We start from the raw sequence: 20,903 nt of genomic DNA on the forward strand, positions 1-20,903 counted from the left end.
GAGTACATGCTTCCCTTACTCTTCTTTGCAGGCAATGTTAGCTGAATGAACAAAACCAAACAGTTTCCCAGAGCACTCAGTTGTAGGGGGTAAGGCTGCCATGTTGTCCCGTAGGCAGTTTAAATGTTTTCTGAGGCAACATGCTGGCTGATGTCAGGTCAGGTCAGCCTTGTTTATGACACGGGGCAGTAAAAGAACCAACTTACATCATTTCTGATGTAATTTCCAACAGGCACACATGCACAAGAAAACACAGGTTCATTGTCTCATTGTATAGGTTAGTGTATCCCAAATAAGACTATTAACAATAGCTGTTTCTTTGTACCATATCCTTAATAAGACTATATTACTATTCATCCATAGTTAAACAATGGGGTGTTTTGTTTATTTCTGTCCCAGATAACACAGCCGGGATAGTGACTCTGCAGAGCGGTTTTCGACGGCGTTCCCAGAAGATCTACTTCCTGCCCGTTGTAATCCAGGACAACGGCTACCCCGTCCAAAGCAGCACAGGCATCCTGACCATCCGTGTGTGTGGCTGCGAGTCAGACGGATCACTCCTCACCTGCAGCGCAGAGGCCATCTTCCTCCCGGTGGGGCTGAGTACAGGGGCTCTGATAGCCATCCTCCTGTGCATTATCATTCTACTAGGTGAGTCATTTATGCCTCATTCACTCCTCCTAGTCAGAATTGACTGTCTTATGCTGTTTATCCTTGTAAGGCCCACCCAGAGCATGAACCAACGTTCACAAAAACACTAACATACCCACAAAGCAGTGTCGTAACCACTAGACTAACCACCACAATAGTCAGTGTATTGTCATTCTACTGGGTGAATATTGAGTAATTTACTCTTGTGGTAGGGTCTACTAAATTATGACTGTGTAATTTCTCCTGGTGGGGCATAGTACAGGGGCTCTGATAGCCCTTTTTCTGTGCATCGTTATCCCTAAAACAAAAAAACACATGCTTTAACATGAAATTTCACATGTGAAATCATATGTTTTTGGAGCACTTCAAATTTGCTAACATGTCACGTGTAGTTTCATGTTATTACATGTTGTCACGTTATCACATTAAGTTCACACAAGTTCACATGTGAAATTCATGTCTTTTGCCTTAAGGAATTCTACTAGATGAGTCATTTACAGTAATGACTGTAACAGAACGGTAAATGTCCCTGTACATACAACCCAGGAGAGAAACCCACATTAACATCACTTATGAAGGCTAGCCCTAACCCTAGCTGTAATGCAACCCTTACCCCTACAAGCTGACGAATCATAACCGCTTGCCTTACTAAAACTATAGTATTGGTTGGCTTGGCCGGTGACAAAAATAATTTAGCTTTCAGGGAAACTGATGCCACTGCCCGGTAGATTAGCTCACACTGGCTATTTAGTTCACAGATGTTCACAGACAGATATGACAGCTCAACTTCTAGCTCCTAATCAACTTTGCAGTATTTTTTTTTTCTGTGTTATTTCTTACATGATTAGCCTAGATTTTCTTTTGTGTTATTACATACAGCCGGAATTTATGGGCGGATATCAGAGCAACGGTAACTCACCAGCATTACGACCAGGAATACGAATTGGAATCTTTGTTCGCACCCCCCAGGGCAATTTAATTAATCCAGTGGCTACTCCAAAGCACTGCCAGCGGAGAAGAGGAATTCAGAGTAGACGTTTTGTCAGGAGGCGTGCACACCATCCATCACTTCCAAGTATATTACTCGCTAACGTTCAGTCTCTGGATAATAAAGTAGACAAGCTCAGGGCAAGGATCTCCTTCCAGAGAGACATCAACGATTGTAACATACACTGTTTTACAGAAACATGGCTCTCTCGGGATATACTGTCCTCATCCATACAGCCAGCTGGGTTCTTAGTATTTTGCACAGATAGGAATAAAGAACTCTCAGAGAAGAAGAAAGACGGGGGTGTATGTTTCATGATTACCTATTCATGGTGTGACTGTGATAACATGCAGAAACTCAAGTTCTTTTGTTCACCCGACCTAAAATACCTCACAATCAAATGCCTCCTAAGAGAATTCTTATAGTCACAGCCGGGTATTTTCCCCCTCAAGCCAAAACCACAACGGCCCTCAAAGAACTACACAATAACTAAATCTGATAATGGGGCCGGAAGAAATGGAAGCAGTTTTACGGGCGCCCAACCAATTGTGCTATTATGTGTTTTTTTTGCGTTATTTGTAACTTATTTTGTACATAATGTTTCTGCAACCGTATCTTACGGCAGAAAAGAGCTTCTGGATATCAGGACAGCGATCACTCACCTCGGAACAAGCAAGACTCACAACAAGCAAGACTCACATGATATTCTCCAAACACCCGGCAGGGCCGACATCCCAGTTATTCGCAAGAGGAAGCGACGCAGGTACAGAGGACGAAGAGAAGGATGCCTCGTCAGGACCCGCAGAAGGCGAGTAGGAGAGCTGCCGTTACCGTCAACATTACTCGCCAACGTGCAATTATTGGACAATAAATTAGACGAGGTACGATCACAAATATCCTACCAACCTGACATCAAAAACTTCACAGAATCGTGGCTGAATGACGACATGGATATTCAGCTAGCGGGATATACGCTGCACCGGCAGGATAGAACAGCACACTCCGGTAAGACTAGGGTGGGCAGTCTGTGCATATTTGTAAACAACAGCTGGTGCACGAAATCTAAGGAAGTCTCTAGATTTTGCTCACCTGAAGTAGAGTATATTGTGATAAATTGCAGGCCACCCTACTTGCCGAGAGAGTTCTCAGCTATACTTTTCGTGGCTGTTTATTTACCACCACAAACAGATGCTGGCACTAAGACCTGTATAAGGATATAAGCAAACAGGAAACCACTCACCCAGAGGCGGCGCTCCTAGTGGCCGGAGACTTTAATGCAGGGAAACTAAAATCAGTTCTACCAAATCTCTATCAACATGTTAAATGTGCAACCAGAGGGAAAAACATTCTAGATCACCTGTACTCCACACACAGAGACTCGTACAAAGCTCTCCCTCGCCCTAGATTTGGTAAATCCGAACACAACTCTATCCTCCTGATTCCTGCTTACAAGCAAAAATGAAAGCAGGAAGCACCAGTGACTCGGTCTATAAAAAAGTTGTCAGATGAAGCAGATGCTAAACTACAGGACTGTTTTACTATTACAGACTGGAACATTATCTGGGATTCTTCCGATGACATTGAGGAATACACCACATCAGTCACTGGCTTTATCAATAAGTGCATCAAGGACGTCGTCCCAACAGTGACTGTACGTACATACCCTAACCAGAAACGATGGATTACAGGCAACATTTGCACTGAGCTAAAGGGTAGAGCTGCAGCTTTTAAGGTGCGGGACTATAACCCGGAAGCTTACAAGAAATCCCGCAATGCCCTACTACGACCCATCAAACAGGCAAAGTGTCAATACAGGGCTTAGATTGAATCATGCTACACCGGCTCTGACGCTCGTCGGATGTAGCAGGGCAAACTATTACAGACTACAAAGGGAAGCACAGCCGCGAGCTGACCTGTGACACCAGCCTACCAGACGAGCTAAATCACTTCGATGCTCGCTTCGAGGCAAGCAACACTGTGGCATGCATGAGAGCATCAGCTGTTCCAGGCGACTGTGGAATCCCGCTCTCCGTAGCCAACGTGAGTAAGACCTTTAAACAGGTCAATATTCACAAGGCTGTGGGGCCAGATGGATTACCAGGACGTGTGCTCCGGGCATGTGCTGACCAACTGGCAGGTGTCTTCACTGACATTTTCAACAAGTCCCTAAATGAGTCTTTAATACCAACATGTTTCAAGCAGACCACCATAGTCCCTGTGGCCAAGAACACAAAGGCAACCTGCCTACATGACTACAGACCCGTAGCACTCACGTCTGTAGCCATGAAGTGCTTTGAAAGGCTGGTAATGGCTCACATCAACACCATTATCCCAGAAACCCTAGACCCACTCCAATTTATATACCGCCCAAACAGATCCACAGATGATGCAATCTCTATCTCACTCCACACTGCCCTTTCCACCTGGACAAAAGGAACACCTATGTGAGAATGCTATTCATTGACTACAGCTCAGCGTTCAACACCATAGTACCCTCAAAGCTCATCACTAAGTTAAGGAACCTGGGACTAAACATCTCCCTCTGCAACTGGATCCTGGAATTCCTGACGGGCCGCCCCCAGGTGGTGAGGGTAGGTAGCAATACATCTGCCACGCTGATCCTCAACACTGGAGCTCCCCAGTGGTGCGTGCTCAGTTCCCTCCTGTACTCCCTGTTCATCCACGACTGCATGGCCAGGCACAACTCCAACACCATGATTAAGTTTGCAGACGACACAACAGTGGTAGGCCTGATCACCTACAACGACGAGACAGCCTATAGGGAGGAGGGCAGAGACCTGGCCAGGTGGTGCCAGAATAACAACCTATCCCTCAACGTAACCAAGACTAAGGAGATGATTGTGGACTACAGGAAAAGGAGCACCGAGCACACACCCATTCTCATCGACAGGGCTGTAGAGGAACAGGTTGAGAGCTTCAAGTTCCTTGGTGTCCACATCAACAACAAACTAGAATGGTCCAAAGCACACCAAGACAGTCGTGAAGAGGGCACGGCAAAGCCTATTCCCCCTCAGGAAACTAAAAAGATTTAGCAGGGGTCCTGAGATCCTCAAAAGGTTCTACAGCTGCAACATCGAGAGCATCCTGACCGGTTGCATCACTGCCTGGTACGTCAATCGCTCGGCCTTCGACCGCAGGGCACTTCAGAGGGTAGTGCTTACAGCCCAGTACATCACTGGGGCAAAGCTGCCTGCCATCCAGGACCTCTAAACCAGGCGGTGTCAGAGGAAGGCCCTAAAAATTGTCAATGACCCCAGCCACCCCAGTCATAGACTGTTCTCTCTACTACCGCATGGCAAGCGGTACCGGAGTGCCAAGTCTAGAACAAAAAGGCTTCTCAACAGTTTTACCCCCAAGCCATAAGACTCCTGAACAGGTTACCAAATGGTTACCCGGACTATCTGCATTGTGCCTCCCCAAACCCTCTTTTACGCTGCTGCTACTCTCTGTTTATGATATATGCATAGTCACTTTAACTATACATTCATGTACATACTACCTCAATAAGCCTGACTAACCCGGTGTCTGTATATAGCCTTGCTACTCTTATTTTCAAATGTCTTTTTACTTTTGTTTTATTTCTTTACTTACCTACACATACACCTTTTTTCGCACTATTGGTAAGTAAGCATTTCAATGTATTCGGCGCACGTGACAAATATACTTTGATTTGACTGAACTTTATGCAAACAGGAAAGTACCTATCCTGTGGCCGCATTTATTGTAGCTGGGGATTTTAACAAAGCAAATTTGAGGAAAACGCGACCAAAGATTTACCAACACATTGACCGTAGTGCTCGCACTGGAAAAACATTGGACCACTGCTACTCAACTTTTCTAAATGCCTTCAAGGCCCTTCCGCGCCCTACCTTCGGCAAATCTGATTATGATTCCATTTTGCTCCTCCCTTCCTACAGGCAGAAACTCAAACAGGAAGTACCCGTACTAAGATTTTCAATGCTGGTCTGATCAATTGGAACCCATGCTTCAAGATTGTTTTGATCACGCGGACTGGGAGATGTTCTTGGTAGCCTCTGAGAATTACATCGACGAATACGGTGACTGAGTTTATCAGGAAGTGTATAGGAGGTGTTGTACCCACTATGGCTATTAAAACCTACCCTAACCAGAAACCATGGATAGATGGCAGCATTCTCGCAAAACTGAAAGCGCTAACCACCACATTTAACCATGGCAAGGTTACTGGGAATTTGGCCGAATACAAACAGTGTAGTTATTCCCTCCGTTTGGCAATCAAACAGGTAAAACGTCAGTACATAGACAAAGTGGAGTCTCAATTAAACGACTCAGACATGAGACCTATGTGGCAGGGTCTACAGACAATCAAGGACTACAAAAGGAAAACCAGGTACGTCGCGGATACCGACGTCTAGCTTCCGGATGAGCTAAACACCTTCTTCGCCAGCTTTGAGGATAAGACAGTGCCACCGACTCGGCCTGCTACCAAGGACTGTGGGCTCACCTTCTCCTTGGCCAATGTGAGTAAGATATTTATGGGTGTTAACCTTCACAAGGCTGCCGGCTCAGACGGCATCCCGAGCCGCGTCCTCAGAGCACGCTCAGACCAGCTGGCTGGAGTGTTTACGGACATCACCATTGTTCCTGTACCCAAAAAAAGCAAAGGTAACTGAACTAAATGACTATCGCCCATAGTACTCACTTCTGTCATCATGAAGTGCTTTAAGAGGCTAGATAAGGATTATATCACCTCTAACTTACCTATCACCCTAGACCCACTTCAATTTGCTTACCGCGCCAATAGATCCACAGACGATGCAATCGCCATCGCACTGCACACCATCCTATCCCATCTGGACAAAAGGAATGCCTATGTATGAATGCTGTTCATTGACTATAGCTTAGCATTCAACACCATAGTACACTCCAAGCTCATCATTAAGCTCGGGGCCCCGGATCGGAACCCCGCCCTGTGCAACTGGGTCCTGGACTTCCTATGGTAGGAAACAACACCGCCACTTCTCTGATCCTCAACACAGGGGCCCCACAAGGGTGCATGCTCAGCCCCCTCTTTTATTCCCTGTTCACCTATGACTGGGTGGTCAAGCACGCCTCCAACTCAATCATCACGTTTGCAGACGACACAACAGTGACGAGACAGCCTACAGCGAGGATGTGAGGGCCCTGGGAGAGTGGTGTCAGGAAAATAACTTCTCACTCAATGTCAACAAAACAAAGGAGCTGATCGTGGACTTCAGGAAACAGCAGAGGGAGCACACCCCCATCCACATCGATGGGACAGCATTGGAGAAGGTGGAAAGCTTAAAGTTCCTCGGCATACACATCACTGACGATCTGAAATGGTCCACCCACACAGACCGTGTGGTGAAGAAGGCGCAATAGCGCCTCTTCAACCTCAGGAGGCTGAATAAATTTGGATTATCCCCTTAAACCCACACACACTTTTACAGATGCACAATTGAGAGCATCCTGTTGGGCTGTATCACCTCCTGGTATGACAACTGCCCTCACCCGCAGGGCTCTCCAGAGGGGAGTGTGGTCTGCCCAACACATCACCGGGGGCAAACTACCTCCCTTCCAGGACATCTACAGCACCCAATGTCACAGGAAGGCCAAAAAGATCATGGACATCAACCACCCAAACCACGGCCTGTTCACCCCACTATCATCCAGAAGGCATGGCAGACTCGACAGCCTTGGTTTCTCAAATGATTGCCTCGCCTGGTTTACCAACTACTTATCTGATAGTGTTCAGTGTGTCAAATCGGAGGGCCTGTTGTCTGGACCTCTGGCAGTCTCTATAGGGGTGCCACAGGGTTCAATCCACGGGCCGACTCTCTTCTCTGTATACATCAATGATGTTGCTCTTGCTGCTGGTGATTCTCTGATACACCTCTACGCAGACGACACCATTCTGTATACTTCTGGCCTCTCTTTGAATACTGTGTTAACTAACCTCCAGACGAGCTTCAATGCCATACAACTCTCCTTCCGTGGCCTCCAACTGCTCTTAAACGCAAGTAAAACTAAATGCATGCTATTCAACCGATCACTGTGCGCACCTGCTCGCCCGTCCAGCATCACTACTCTGGACGGCTCTGACTTAGAATACGTGGACAACTACAAATACCTAGGTGTCTGGTTAGACTGTAAACTCTCCTTCCAAACTCAGATTAAACTTCTCCAATCCAAAATTAAATCTAGAATTGGCTTTTTATATCGCAACAAAGCATCCTTCACTCATGCTGCCAAACATACCCTCGTAAAACCTGACCATTCTACCGATCCTCGACTTCGGTGATGTCATCTATAAAATAGCCTCCAACACTCTACTCAACAAACTGGATGCAGTCTATCACAGTGCCATCCGTTTTGTCCCTAAAGCCCCATACACTACCCACCATTGCGACCTGTACACTCTCGTTGGTTGGCCCTCGCTTCATACTCGTCGCCCACTGGCTACAGGTTATCTACAAGTCTCTGCTAGGTAAAGCCCCGCCTTATCTCAGCTCACTGGTCACCATAGCAGCACCCACTCGTACCACGCGCTCCAGCAGGTATATCTCACTGGTCACCCCCAAAGCCAATTCCTCCTTTGGTCGTCTTTCCTTCCAGTTCTCTGCTGCCAATGACTGGAACGAACTGCAAACATCTCTGAAGCTGGAAACACTTATCTCCCTCACTAGCTTTGAGCAGCTCACAGATTACTGCACCTGCACATAGCCCATCTATAATTTAGCCCAAACAACTACCTCTTCCCCTACTGTATTTATTTATTTTGCTCCTTTGCACCCCATTATTTCTATTTCTACTTTGCACATTCTTCCACTGCAAATCTACCATTCCAGTGTTTTACTTGGTATTGTATTTACTTCGCCACCATGGCCTTTTTTTGCCTTTACCTCCCTTATCTCACCTCAGTTGCTCATATTGTATATAGACTTATTTTCTACTGTATTATTGACTGTATGTTTTGTTTATTCCATGTGTAACTCTGTGTTGTTGTATGTGTCGAATTGCTATGCTTTATCTTGGCCAGGTCGCAGTTGCAAATGAGAACTTGTTCTCAACTAGCCTACCTGATTAAATAAAGGTGAAATAAAAAATAAATTTAAAAAAGGCGAGGTTAGTACAGGTGCATCAAAGCTGGAACCGAAAGACTGAAAAACAGCTTCTATCTCAAGGCCATCAGACTGTCAAATAGCCTTCACTAGACGGCTTCCACCCGGTTACACAACCTTGCACCTTAGAGGCTGCTGCCCTATATACATAGACTTGGACACTGGCCACTTTAATACTGGAACACTAGTACCTTTAATAATATTTAAATACTGTTTACATAATGCTTTACTCATCTCATATGTATATACTGTATTCTAATCTACTGCATTTTAGTCAATGCCACTCCGACATTGCTCAATCTAATATTTATATATTTCTTAATTCCATTCTTTTACTTTTAGATGTATGTGTATAGTTGTGAATTGTTAGCACTGTTGGAGCTAGGAAAACAAGCATTTTGCTACACCCGCAATAACATCTGCTAAATATGTGTACAGTAAGTGACCAAACAATTTGATTTGATCTGCTCTCCAAACCATTGTGATCCATTTAACAATGTATTGTGAGAATATCCTCACAGACCTCACAGACTTGTCGACGTGACAATTGGGAGCAGAATGAAGTGTCACTTCCTGTGTCTTATTCACGGGGCTAGGATTTAATTACAGAGTAAATATTAATGGAGTGCTGAGGTATGAGCCTTGATGGATAGGAATGAGGGAGCTGAGCCTGAGCCCCCCCCCGCCGCACCCCCCCCCCCCCGGATTGGATCGACCTCGTAAAACATCACCCAATCCCATTGTCTCATTACTCCTTGGACACGGACTGATTTAAGCTTTAACTTAACCCTAAAGGTCAGGGCTGTAAAACTTGTCTTTAGAGTATTGTCTTAAACTCATCCCACTTAAAGAGAAGCTCATCTGCATTCATAGCAGCTTGTTTCCAGGGTGTGTGTGTCATGAACGGCTGTAAAAATGTGTCATTATTTTGCAGTGCCCGTGACCAATACAGAGTGGTCAAAATGTTTTAAAATTACACTCACCGCCTCCATCACTGATGATTGTGGCTGAGGAGTTGTTCATCAGCGGAATGCGAAGAGTCATGAGCCACTCATGTATGCCATTAGGCAGTTCAGTCAAGCGGGTGGTCAGTGAAAAGAAACCTGCACATGCATAGTGTAGTGTATGGGAGCATTGCTCACACATACTTGACGACTGGGATTCCTAATCCAGTGCAACCTTCATCTGCCTTTCCAGCTGTTTGGGTGATGGCACTCCTGTATCCGCTTGGTCAGCCAAATCAAATGAAATGTTATTTGTCACATACACATGGTTAGCAGATGTTAATGCGACTGTAGCAAAATGCTTGTGCTTCTAGTTCCGACCATGCAGTAATATCTAACAAGTGATCTAACCTACCAATTTCAGAACAACTACCTTGTACACACAAGTGTAAAGGAATGAATAAGAATATGTACATAAAAATATATAAATGAGTGTTGGCCGAACAGCATAGGCAAGATAGAGTAGATGGTGTAGAGTACAGTATATACATATGAGATGAGTAATGTAGGGTATGTAAACATTATATAAAGTGGCATTGTTCAATGTGGCTAGTGATACATGTATTACATCAAGATGCAGTAGATGGTATAGAGTACAGTATATACATATGAGATGAGTAACGTAGGGTATGTAAACATTATATAAAGTGGCTAGTGACACATTTATTATATCAATTTTTCCATTACTAAAGTGGCTAGAGTTGAGTCAGTATGTTGGCAGCAGCCACTCAACGCTAGTGGCTGTTTAACAGTCTAATGGTCTTGAGATAGAAGCTGTTTTTCAGTCTCTCAGTCCTAGCTTTGATGCACCTGTACTGACCTCGCCTTCTGGATGATAGCGGGGTGAACAGGCAGTGGCTCGGGTGGTTATTGTCCTTGATGATCTTTTTGGCCTTCATGTGACATCGGGTGGTGTAGGTGTCCTGGAGGGCAGGTAGTTTGCCCCCGGTGATACGTTGTGCAGACCTCACTACCCTCTGGAGAGATTTACGGTTGTGGGTGGAGCAGTTGCCGTACCAGGCAGTGATACAGCCCGACAGGATGCTCTCGGTTGTGAATCTGCAAAAGTTTGAGTGTTTTTGGTGACAAGCCGCTGCTGCGCCTTCTTCACCACGCTGTCTGTGTGGGTGGACCATTTCAGTTTGCCCGTGATGTGTACGCGCCGAGGAACTTAACTTTCCACCCTCTCCACTACTGTCCCGTCAATGTGGATAGGGGGCTGCTCCCTCTGCTGTTTCCTGAAGTCCACGATCATCTCCTTTGTTTTGTTGACATTGAGTGTGAGGTTATTTTTCTGACACCACACTCCGAAGGCCCTCACCTCCTCCCTGTAGGCCGTCTCGTCGTTGTTGGTAATCAAGCCTACCACTAGTGTCATCCGCAAACTCGATGATTGAGTATGAGACGTGCATGGCCACGCAGTCGTGGGTGAACAGGGAGTACAGGAGGGCTGAGAACGCACCCTTGTGGGGCCCCAGTGTTGAGGATCAGCGGGGTGGAGATGTTGTTACCTACCCTCACCACCTGTGGGCGGCCCGTCAGTAAGTCCAGGACCCAGTTGCACAGGGTGGGGTTGAGACCCAGACTCACCCGTCTTGAGGGTCAGCGTGCACCCTCAGGTGTGCATGCTTAGTCCTCTCCTGTACTTCCTGTTCAACTACGACTGTGTGGCCACGCACGACTGCAATGCCATCATCAAGTTTGCTGATGACACGACTGTGGGTAGGCCTGATCACCAACGATGGTGAGACAGACTATAGGGAGGAGGTCAAAGACCTGGCAGTGTGAAACTGCAGGGCACCAAAATCAAAACAAGAAAAATCCCATAATTAAAATTCCTCAAACATAGAAGTATTTTACACCATTTTAAAGAAAAAATGTGCGTTAATCCAACCACAGTGTCCGATTTCAAAATCTCTTTTCGGCGAAAGCAGAACATATCATTATATTAGGTCAGGAACTAGTCACAGAAAGCATTCGGCCATTTTTCAACCAAAGAGAGGAGTCACAAAAAGCAGAAATATAGATAAAAATGAATCACTAACCTTTGATGATCTTCATCAGATGACACTCATAGGACTAAATTTTACACAATACATGTATGTTTTATTCGGTAAAGTTCATATTTATATCCAAAAATCTGAGTTTACATTGGCGCGTTACGTTCAGTAGTTCCAAAACATCCAGTGATTTTGCAGAGAGCCACAGCAATTTACAGAAATGCTCATAATAAATGTTGATGAAAATACAAGTATTATGTCAAACGATGTATAGAATCAATCTTTAGGATGTTTATCATAAATCTTCAATAATATTCCAACCGGACAATTCCTTTGTCTTTAGAAATTAAAGGGAACTGAGCTCGCGCTCATGGCCGCGCACTACTTAACTAAAGGCTTTCAATCAGACCACTAGTTCAAACAGCTCGTATTTGCTCCCCCTTCACAGTAGAAGCCTGAAACAACGTTCTAAATACTGTTGACATCTAGTGGAAGCCTTAGGAAGTGCAATCTGACCCCATAGACACAGTATATTGCATAGGCAATCACTTGAAAAACTACAAACTTCAGATTTCCCACTTCCTGGATGGATTTTCCTCAGGTTTTTGCCTGCCATATCAGTTTTGGAAACTTCAGAGTGTTTTCTATCCAAATCTACTAATTATATGCATATCCTAGCTTCTGGGCCTTAGTAGCAGGCAGTTTAATTTGGGCACGCTTTTCATCCAAAATTCCGAATGCTGCCCCCTACCCTAGTCAAGTACCACAAAAAGTTCAGATCAGCGCAAAAAACAGCAGATTTGTTCAGGAGCCCGTAAAACGGCAGATATCCATTCCAGTGCCATTCTTTCTAGTATACTTAATCTGCTTAACCCATAGCCTACAATTTCTGCGGTCCAGCGGAAATCTAATTAACATAATAAAAACATTCCCATCAAAATCCATCAGTTTAAACTAGAGATCTATTTTTTGCATGGGCTCAATCCACCGCATCTGACGATATTGCCCTTCCGTATCTGCGGTGAAAGGTTGCAGAGCTAGAGTGATGTTTGTCAGACCATGAGACATCCCAAATATCGGTCTTCTCACAGTAACGTCTGTAGCCTCCGAATGGTTTGGCCTACAAACTATGACCACAAACTAAGATGCAACTCTCACGAACAGGTTGCTGTTCCCCATTTTGCTCTAGGACGCCCACAAGTCCCACAAGACTCGTCTGAAGGTCCGCAGTACAAGTTTATAAAAATTAATGGAAGTATACATGGAAATAGTTTAGTGCCTAAAATAACGGGATAAATACAGTAAAAGTAAAAATAAAAATACATGTTTCCTGATCTTTCTTATATCTCTCAGAAATAGGACAGACACTTCAGAACAAACTACCTTTAGATTTTTGGGGGGCACTATCTGTTGTTCCATGTAGTAATATGTTATTCAACAGTGTCACATTCTGACCTTAGTTCTTTTGTTATGTCTTTGTTTTAGTATGGTCAAGGCGTGAGTTGGGTGGGTAGTCTATGTTCCTTTTTCTATGTTATTCTGCTTCTATGTGTTTGGCCTAATATGGTTCTCAATCAGAGGCAGGTGTCAGGCGTTGTCTCTGATTGGGAGCCATATTTAGGTAGCCTGTTTGTTGTTGTGGGTGATTGTTCCTGTGTCTGTGTTTTCACCATACGGGACTGTTTCGTTTTCGTTCGTTCACTTTGTTGTTTTTGTTAAGTGTTCTATGTTCTTTATTAAAATATGGACACTTACCACGCTGCGCATTGGTCCTCCGATCCTTCCTACTATTCCTCCTCAGAAGAGGAGGAAGACGAGCGTTACAGAATCACCCACCAAAACCGGACCAAGCAGCGTGGTACCCAGGAGCAGCGGGTTCAGGACTCCTGGACGTGGGAGGAGATCTTGGATGGCAAGGGACCCTGGGTACAGCCGGGAGAATATCGCCGCCCCAAGGCAGAGCTGTAGGCAGCGAAAGCTGAGAGGCGGTGGTATGAGGAGGCAGCACAAAAGCGCGGCTGGAAGCCTGAGAGGCAGCCCCAAAAATGTATCGGGGTGGGTGCACACGGGGAGTGTGGCTAAGTCAGGTAGGAGACCTGATCCAACTCCCCGTGCTTACCGTGGAGAGAGGTGGACAGGGCAGGCACCGTGTTATGCTGTGAGGCGCACGGTGTCCCCGGTACGCAGGCATAGCCCGGTGCGGTACATAGCAGCGCCTCGTATCGGCCGGGCTAGAGTGTACATCGAGCCAGGTGCCATGAAGCCGGCTCTGTGCATCTGGTCTCCAGTGTGTCTCCTTGGGCTGGGGTACATGGCTCCAGCCCTACGCATGGTGTCCCCGGTTCGCCAGCACAGCCCAGTGCGGGCTATTCCACCTCGCCGCACTGCCCTGGCTACGGGGAGCATTCAACCAGGTAGGGTTGGGCAGGCTCGGTGCTCGAGACCTCCAGTGAGCCTCCACGGTCCGATCTATCCGGTGCCTCCTCCACGTACCAGACCTCCGGTGGCAGCCCCACGCACCAGGCTGTCTCTCCGTTTCCTTCCTCCAGGTGCTCCCGTCTGTCCAGCGCTGTCAGAGTCTCCCTCCTGTTCAGCGCCGCTTGAGCCGCCCTCCTGTCCAGCGCCGCCTGAGCCGCCCTCCTGTCCAGCGCCGCCTGAGCCGCCCTCCTGTCCTGAGCCGCCTGAGCCGCCCTCCTGTCCTGAGCCGCCTGAGCCGCCCTCCTGTCCTGAGCCGCCTGAGTCGCCCGTCTGTCCTGAGCCGCCTGAGCCGCCCGTCTGTCCTGAGCCGCCTGAGCCGCCCGTCTGTCCTGAGCCGCCTGAGCCGCCCGTCTGTCCTGAGCCGCCCGTCTGTCCTGAGCCGCCTGAGCCGCCCTTCTGTCCTGAGCCGCCTGAGCCGCCCTTCTGTCCTGAGCCGCCTGAGCCGCCCTTCAGTCCGGAGGCACCTGAGCCGCCCTTTAGGCCGAGCTGCCCCTCAGTCCGGAGCTGCCCCTCAGTCCAGACACGCCCCTCAGTCCAGTGGTGCCCTTTATTAGGATCCCCAGTCCAAGGTCGGCGGTGAGGGTCGCTGCTCCAAAGACGCCACTGAAGCGGACTAAGACTATGGTGGAGTGGGGTCCACGTCCCGCGCCAGAGCCGCATCCGCGGACAGATGCCCACCCAGACCCTCCCCTATAGGTTCAGGTTTTGCGGCCGGAGTCCGCACCATTGGGGGGGGGGGGGGGGTACTGTCACGTTCTGACCTTAGTTCTTTTGTTACGTCTTTGTTTTAGTATGGTCAGGGCGTGAGTTGGGTGGGTAGTCTATGTTCCTTTTTCTATGTTATTCTGTTTCTATGTGTTTGGCCTAATATGGTTCTCAATCAGAGGCAGGTGTCAGTCGTTGTCTCTGATTGGGAGCCATATTTAGGTAGTCTGTTTGTTATTGTGGGTTGTGTGTGATTGTTCCTGTGTCTGTGTTTTCACCATATGGGACTGTTTCGGTTTTCGTTCGTTCAGTGTTCTATTTTCTTTATTAAAATATGGACACTTACCACGCTGCGCATTGGTCCTCCGATCCTTCCTACTATTCCTCCTCAGTAGAGGAGGAAGACGAGGGTTACAAACAGGATTATATTGGCTAATAGCAGTAATGGGAAATTCAATGTTTCATCCAATCATTATTTTTTTGAAACCTTAGAGGTCTTAAAATACTAAATCAAATAGCGAAATAATCCTTGGTATGACCATCTTAAAACAATTCCATATGTTAGCTTATAAATATGCAAACAGACCTTGAACTGGCTCAAACTGCTAAACATCACTCTCTGTACCAGACATGACAAAATATTAGATGTCTCACTGTTCAACTGAAAGTTTATCTATCAGTTTCATATCAACCACTATTTGTTATGATGCATGCATACGTAATTAAAAATGTCTATATAATCTTGCGATTCAGAAAACATAATTTGCAATTAACTGCTATTGCTACTAGCCACATCAGTTAATACTATGTCCTTGCATCCAAGATGTAACTTGCTCTCACATATTGCATATGGAATGTGAATGTATGTACACAGGAGGATTGTGTATTAAAACCTCTTACAGATCATACCCTTTTTTTACATTTTCGCCTAAAATGACATACCCAAATCGAACTGCCTGTAGCTCAGGACCTGAAGCAAGGATATGCATATTCTTGATAACATTTGAAAGGAAACACTTTGAAGTTCATGAAAATGTGAAATGAATGTAGGAGAATATAACACATTAGATCTGGTAAAAGATAATACAAACAAAAAACATGTGTTTTGATTATTTATGTTTTATCATATTTGAAATAAAAGAGAAAGGCCATAATATAATATTGCAGTTTAGACGCAATTTAGATTTTTACCACTAGATGGGAGCAGTGTATGTGCAAAGTTTCAGACTGATCCAGTGAAGCATTGCAATACTGCACACAGTAGTCTGCCCAAATGTGCCAAATTGGTCAATTGATACATTTTCAAGTACAGAGAACATACATTTTTTATTACCATATAATTTTGTAAGTTTACACACTACCAGGAAGGTCATACATGATGGAAAATTTGCTTCCCGACAGCAAATACACTAACCTTCTCACATCTAGATGGCCGGTAGGGATGGGTGTGGGGCCAGAAACAGCAGGGGTTCAAACTTTAAAACCCAGTTCCTTCATTTGAATATATCAAACAAAACTATGCTACATTTTTATCTCTGGGACCCTCAGGATGACAAATCAGAGCAATATTACTGAATGTAAGTAGATTATTTACCTTCAGAGGTGAATGTATCAAACCAAGTGCTGTGATAAAAGTTTTTTGTTGTTGTGCACTCTTTAAACATTAGAATGACATTTTTTCACTGTAACAGCTACTGTTAATTGGCCAGTGCTGTTAGATTAACAAGAATTTAAGCTTTCTACATATAAGACATGTCTATGAAAGTTGGATGTTACTTACAACTTCATTCTATTCACATTAGCACCAACTGTCACGGTATAGGGATGCCGATCCCGTAGAGGATAAATGTGTTACTTGGACCACACCATGGCCTAAAGTCTCCTTTTTCTCCTGCCAAGTCAATTTATCGTAAATTACGGGTCTACAAAGATAAAATTAGTTGAGCAAACTGCGAGGAGATATTTTTCATGTTGAATGAGTCTTTGCTAGTAAGAAGAAGGCCCTCTTCACCCACTGTCCTCTCTGTGAAGGAAGAGTTAGTGTTGAAAGGGTTGACCACATGGTAAGAACTGTTATCAGAGCTCAGAGTCAACAAGCCCTTAGGTTCTGGCTGGCACAACTGTTATTCCAACAAGTCATGCTCTCTGAGAAAATGTGTGTAACACAACTTAAAGAAAAAACATTTTTTGAGGGGAGAGACAGTTATTTTCTATGGTGGATTTGTCAAGCTAACCCAGGTGTTCCTTCCTGTGTGGAAATAATGAGAAAATCAAACTGTCTGTTGAACTGGCCGTATGAGCCCAGCCTCGCATCAGCACAGCTCCCCATCACAAATAGATCACACACAGCTACCACCCTAGAAAGATATGTCCAAATAATAATGACAGTGCTTGAAATACAGACCTTGACCACAGGGGGATGCTGACACACTGTTTGAGTTAAATTAAAGTAGGAGAAGGACAAACTATTCCAGTACCCATGCTTTTTATTTAAATTTTTCCTTTATCTTTTCTTCATTTCAATTGAATATGATATATATATGTGTTTGGAACCATGTATTGCTTTCCCCTGTGAATACTCCAATTGAAGACCCATATGGGAAATGTTTATTGTGAATTACCACAGGGAGGAGGAACAAATTTTGGAATAATATTTTGTTCCCCTTGCTTTAAAAAAATGTGTGTGAGAGATGTAAATTCGATATGGGCAGCTACAGGCAGAGATTCCATTGGGTTTGACGATTTAAAAGGGTATCTGTAAGGTAAGGGAAATTACTTGCCAGTTGCCACTGTGGAAGTACTTTCTTATGAATACCCATACACCCCCCTGGAAAGATCAGTGTATTTTGCTTGACTATGATATATTGTCAGTAGGCTATGTAATGTTTGTTGTCAGGTCAGTACTCAGTACATAACATACAGTATGTTGCTAAGAAACAACATGTGTGGGAGATTTGGCCACTTCATCATTGGCAGGTCAATTGATTGCTGTGCCAGGAAACAATACCATGACCTGTCTCATAACATGCATGCCAGGGAAATGTATACCGTCTCAAGCCATCAACAAAAACATGAATTAGACCTTAGAGACCTTAGAGTGAAATGCTTACTTACAAGCCAACAATGCTTTAAAACAGATAACAAAAAAATTGAAAATAAAAGTAACAAATAATTAAACAGCAGCAGTAAAATAACAAGCGAGGCTATATACAGGGGGCACCGGTACAGAGTCAATGTCCGGTGGCACCGGTTAGTTGAGGTAACTGAGGTGATATGTACATGTAGGTAGAGTTAAAGTGACTATGCATAGAATATAAACAGAGAGTAGCAGCAGCGTAAAAGAGGGGTCTGGGTAGCCATTTGATTAGCTGTTCAGGAGTCTTATGGCTTGGGGGACCTCAACATGGCGCTCCGGTACCGCTGCCGTGCGGTAATTGATCAAATGCATTCTATTACATTTCCCCATGCAAGTAGCACTGTATATTATATCTTAGCCTATTTTTCACAAACTATGCTGTATTAGCAATATTATAACCAACACCATATAGGCTACCAATACCATTCCGATTGATTCATAGTTTTCATAAACCACTGTTTTAATCTCTCTTTGATCTCTCTCCAGTGATTGTGGTCCTCTACGTGGGTCTGAGACGACAGAAGAAGGAGACCCTGATGACGTCCAAGGAGGACATCCGTGACAATGTGATCCACTACGACGACGAGGGTGGGGGCGAAGAGGACACCCACGCTTTCGACATGGGAACCCTCTGCAACCCCAAAGTCATCAAAGAGAAACTCCTGAAAGAGAACCGGGACCTTTTCCGACGTGACGTCAAACCCGAGACGAAAACCGGCAAAAACCAACCGCCTGTTTCCCAAGACAGTGCAGATATCTGCAACTTCATCAATCAGCGACTGAAAGAAAATGATGTGGACAACTCAGCCCCACCCTATGACTCTTTAGCTACCTACGCCTATGAAGGGGAGGGCTCTGTAGCTGAGTCGCTCAGCTCCATCGAGTCTCTGGTTGTAGATACCAATGAGGACTATGATTACCTCAACGAATGGGGTCCTCGATTTAAGACTCTGGCAGGATTATTTGGAGAGCAGTCGGACACTCAGTCAGACACAACGACAACAACAGAAAACAGACTTTGATTATGTTATTCATAGAATCCAAAAGTGGACATAAAATGCCATTATTTTAGTTTTTTTCCTTTATTTAAGGGTTTTCTATTTTAGCAAATGAATTTGTTTGTCAATTTTTTTCTTTTGGGTTTTTCCTATCCTCAATCACAAAGATGTATAAAAGGAGGATAGATAGCTAGATGAAAAAGACAGGCTTTCAACTACTTTTATAGTGAATGTTGTTTTATGTCTTATTTATTTTACTTTGTTTTCTCACTGCTAGGGGGAAGAAAGACAGAAACACAGAAAATGCAAGCATTTTCTTCTTTGATATCCTTATAAGTGCCTCAATAATTGTTTTCTTATTTTTTTATTCTCTCTCTCTCTATCTCTCTCAATCTGGTCACGCAAGCATAGGCTGACTGGCAGACAGAGGCATGTCGTTTTGAGACTACTCTCAGTTGGACAAGTTATGACACAATTATGTGGCCCAAGTTTGGCCAAAGATATTCTGAATGTTATTTATCATTATTTATTTATTGTGATGGAGTTTTTGGGGGGGGTTCCTTTGTTAACGTATTTATCTATTTATCTCTTAATCATATACATATTTTTGAAGACACTTGAGGATTTTCTAATTATTCCATGACCCACACGGAAATTGAAGTTTCAGTCAGGTGAGTCAGGTGTATAGACTTGTACTTGTAAAAATGTATTTAGGGCTAACCAAGATCATGCAGTTCAGTCAATGTAATAAACACTGTTTTCTTAAATAAACACCACTGATAAAAACAATGATTCATTGATTTATGTTTTGTTCTGGTTTTGGGAAAGAACATTCTCAAACTGGTTTGGCGTTGTGTGGAAATGTAATATTATTCTTATCCAGAAACAGAATACCAGGTTTGATTCAATAAGGTCCCTATAGCCTCAGTCTACTGTAATACTGTCCGGGGCCTGCGAGCTGATCTATTGTCTAGGAATTTTGGTGACAATATTGACAATGGGGAGCATTCCATTGATAATGGAACGGAAATGGGAACAGACAGCATTATAAGCTTGGAGCCTTCCATATTAATAACAGGCTGATGCCCAGAGGCCAGAGCATGGAGTAGTAACTGTGGGTGTTTGTTTAATGAAACACAGTCACCCCCGCTCTGTATCAATTTTGAATAGTTGGCTTCTGCCATTATGAATGTATTGTTTGATCTCGGTGGCTGTTGTAATGGACCAGTATACCCCGGTGCTCTAGTGTGGCCTTTCTGAAAATCACAACATTTCAGCAATGAGTCACCCTGTTACTGACATTGACCAGATGCAGACAGACCAAATACAGACAGCAGTAGTGGAGGCTCACCAACCTGCATAAACATGAGAGAGAGCTAGCTAGCAGACAGATACTGAATTGATAAAGAGAAAACAAAGCAAATACTGGTGATGGGAGGATACACAATATATACAAAAGTATGTGGGCACCCAATTCAAATTGATGGATTTGGCTATTTCAGCTACACCCGTTGCTGACAGGTGTATAAAATCGAGCACACAGCCATGCAGTCTCCATAGACAAACATTGCCAGTAGAATGGCCTTACTGAAGAGCTCAGTGACTTTCAACGTGGCACCGTCATAGGATGCCACCTTTCCAACAAGTCATTGTCAAATTTCTGCTCTGCTAGAGCTGCCCCGGTCAACTGTAAGTGCTGTTACTGTGAAGTGGAAACGTATAGGAGCAACAACGGCTCAGTCGAGAAATGGTAGGCCACACAAGCTCACAGAACGAGACCGCCGAGTGCTGAAGCGTGTAA

The 20,903-nt window shown here is 44.7% G+C and overlaps 1 protein-coding gene across 1 annotated transcript in view; it reads left to right on the plus strand.

Annotated features, from left to right (window-relative positions):
- LOC120050701 (cadherin-12-like) overlaps positions 1-19,126 on the plus strand; it is a 116,851-nt gene extending 97,725 nt beyond the window's left edge. Inside the window, exons 10-11 of the mRNA XM_038997272.1 lie at positions 400-651; positions 18,591-19,126. Coding sequence (XP_038853200.1) covers positions 400-651; positions 18,591-19,126 — 788 coding nt within the window. The remainder of the gene's footprint in view (positions 1-399; positions 652-18,590) is intronic.
- The last annotated feature ends 1,777 nt before the right edge of the window (positions 19,127-20,903 follow it).

The sequence above is a fragment of the Salvelinus namaycush genome, chromosome 7, assembly GCF_016432855.1.
Source record: "Salvelinus namaycush isolate Seneca chromosome 7, SaNama_1.0, whole genome shotgun sequence".
Lineage (NCBI taxonomy): Eukaryota > Metazoa > Chordata > Actinopteri > Salmoniformes > Salmonidae > Salvelinus > Salvelinus namaycush.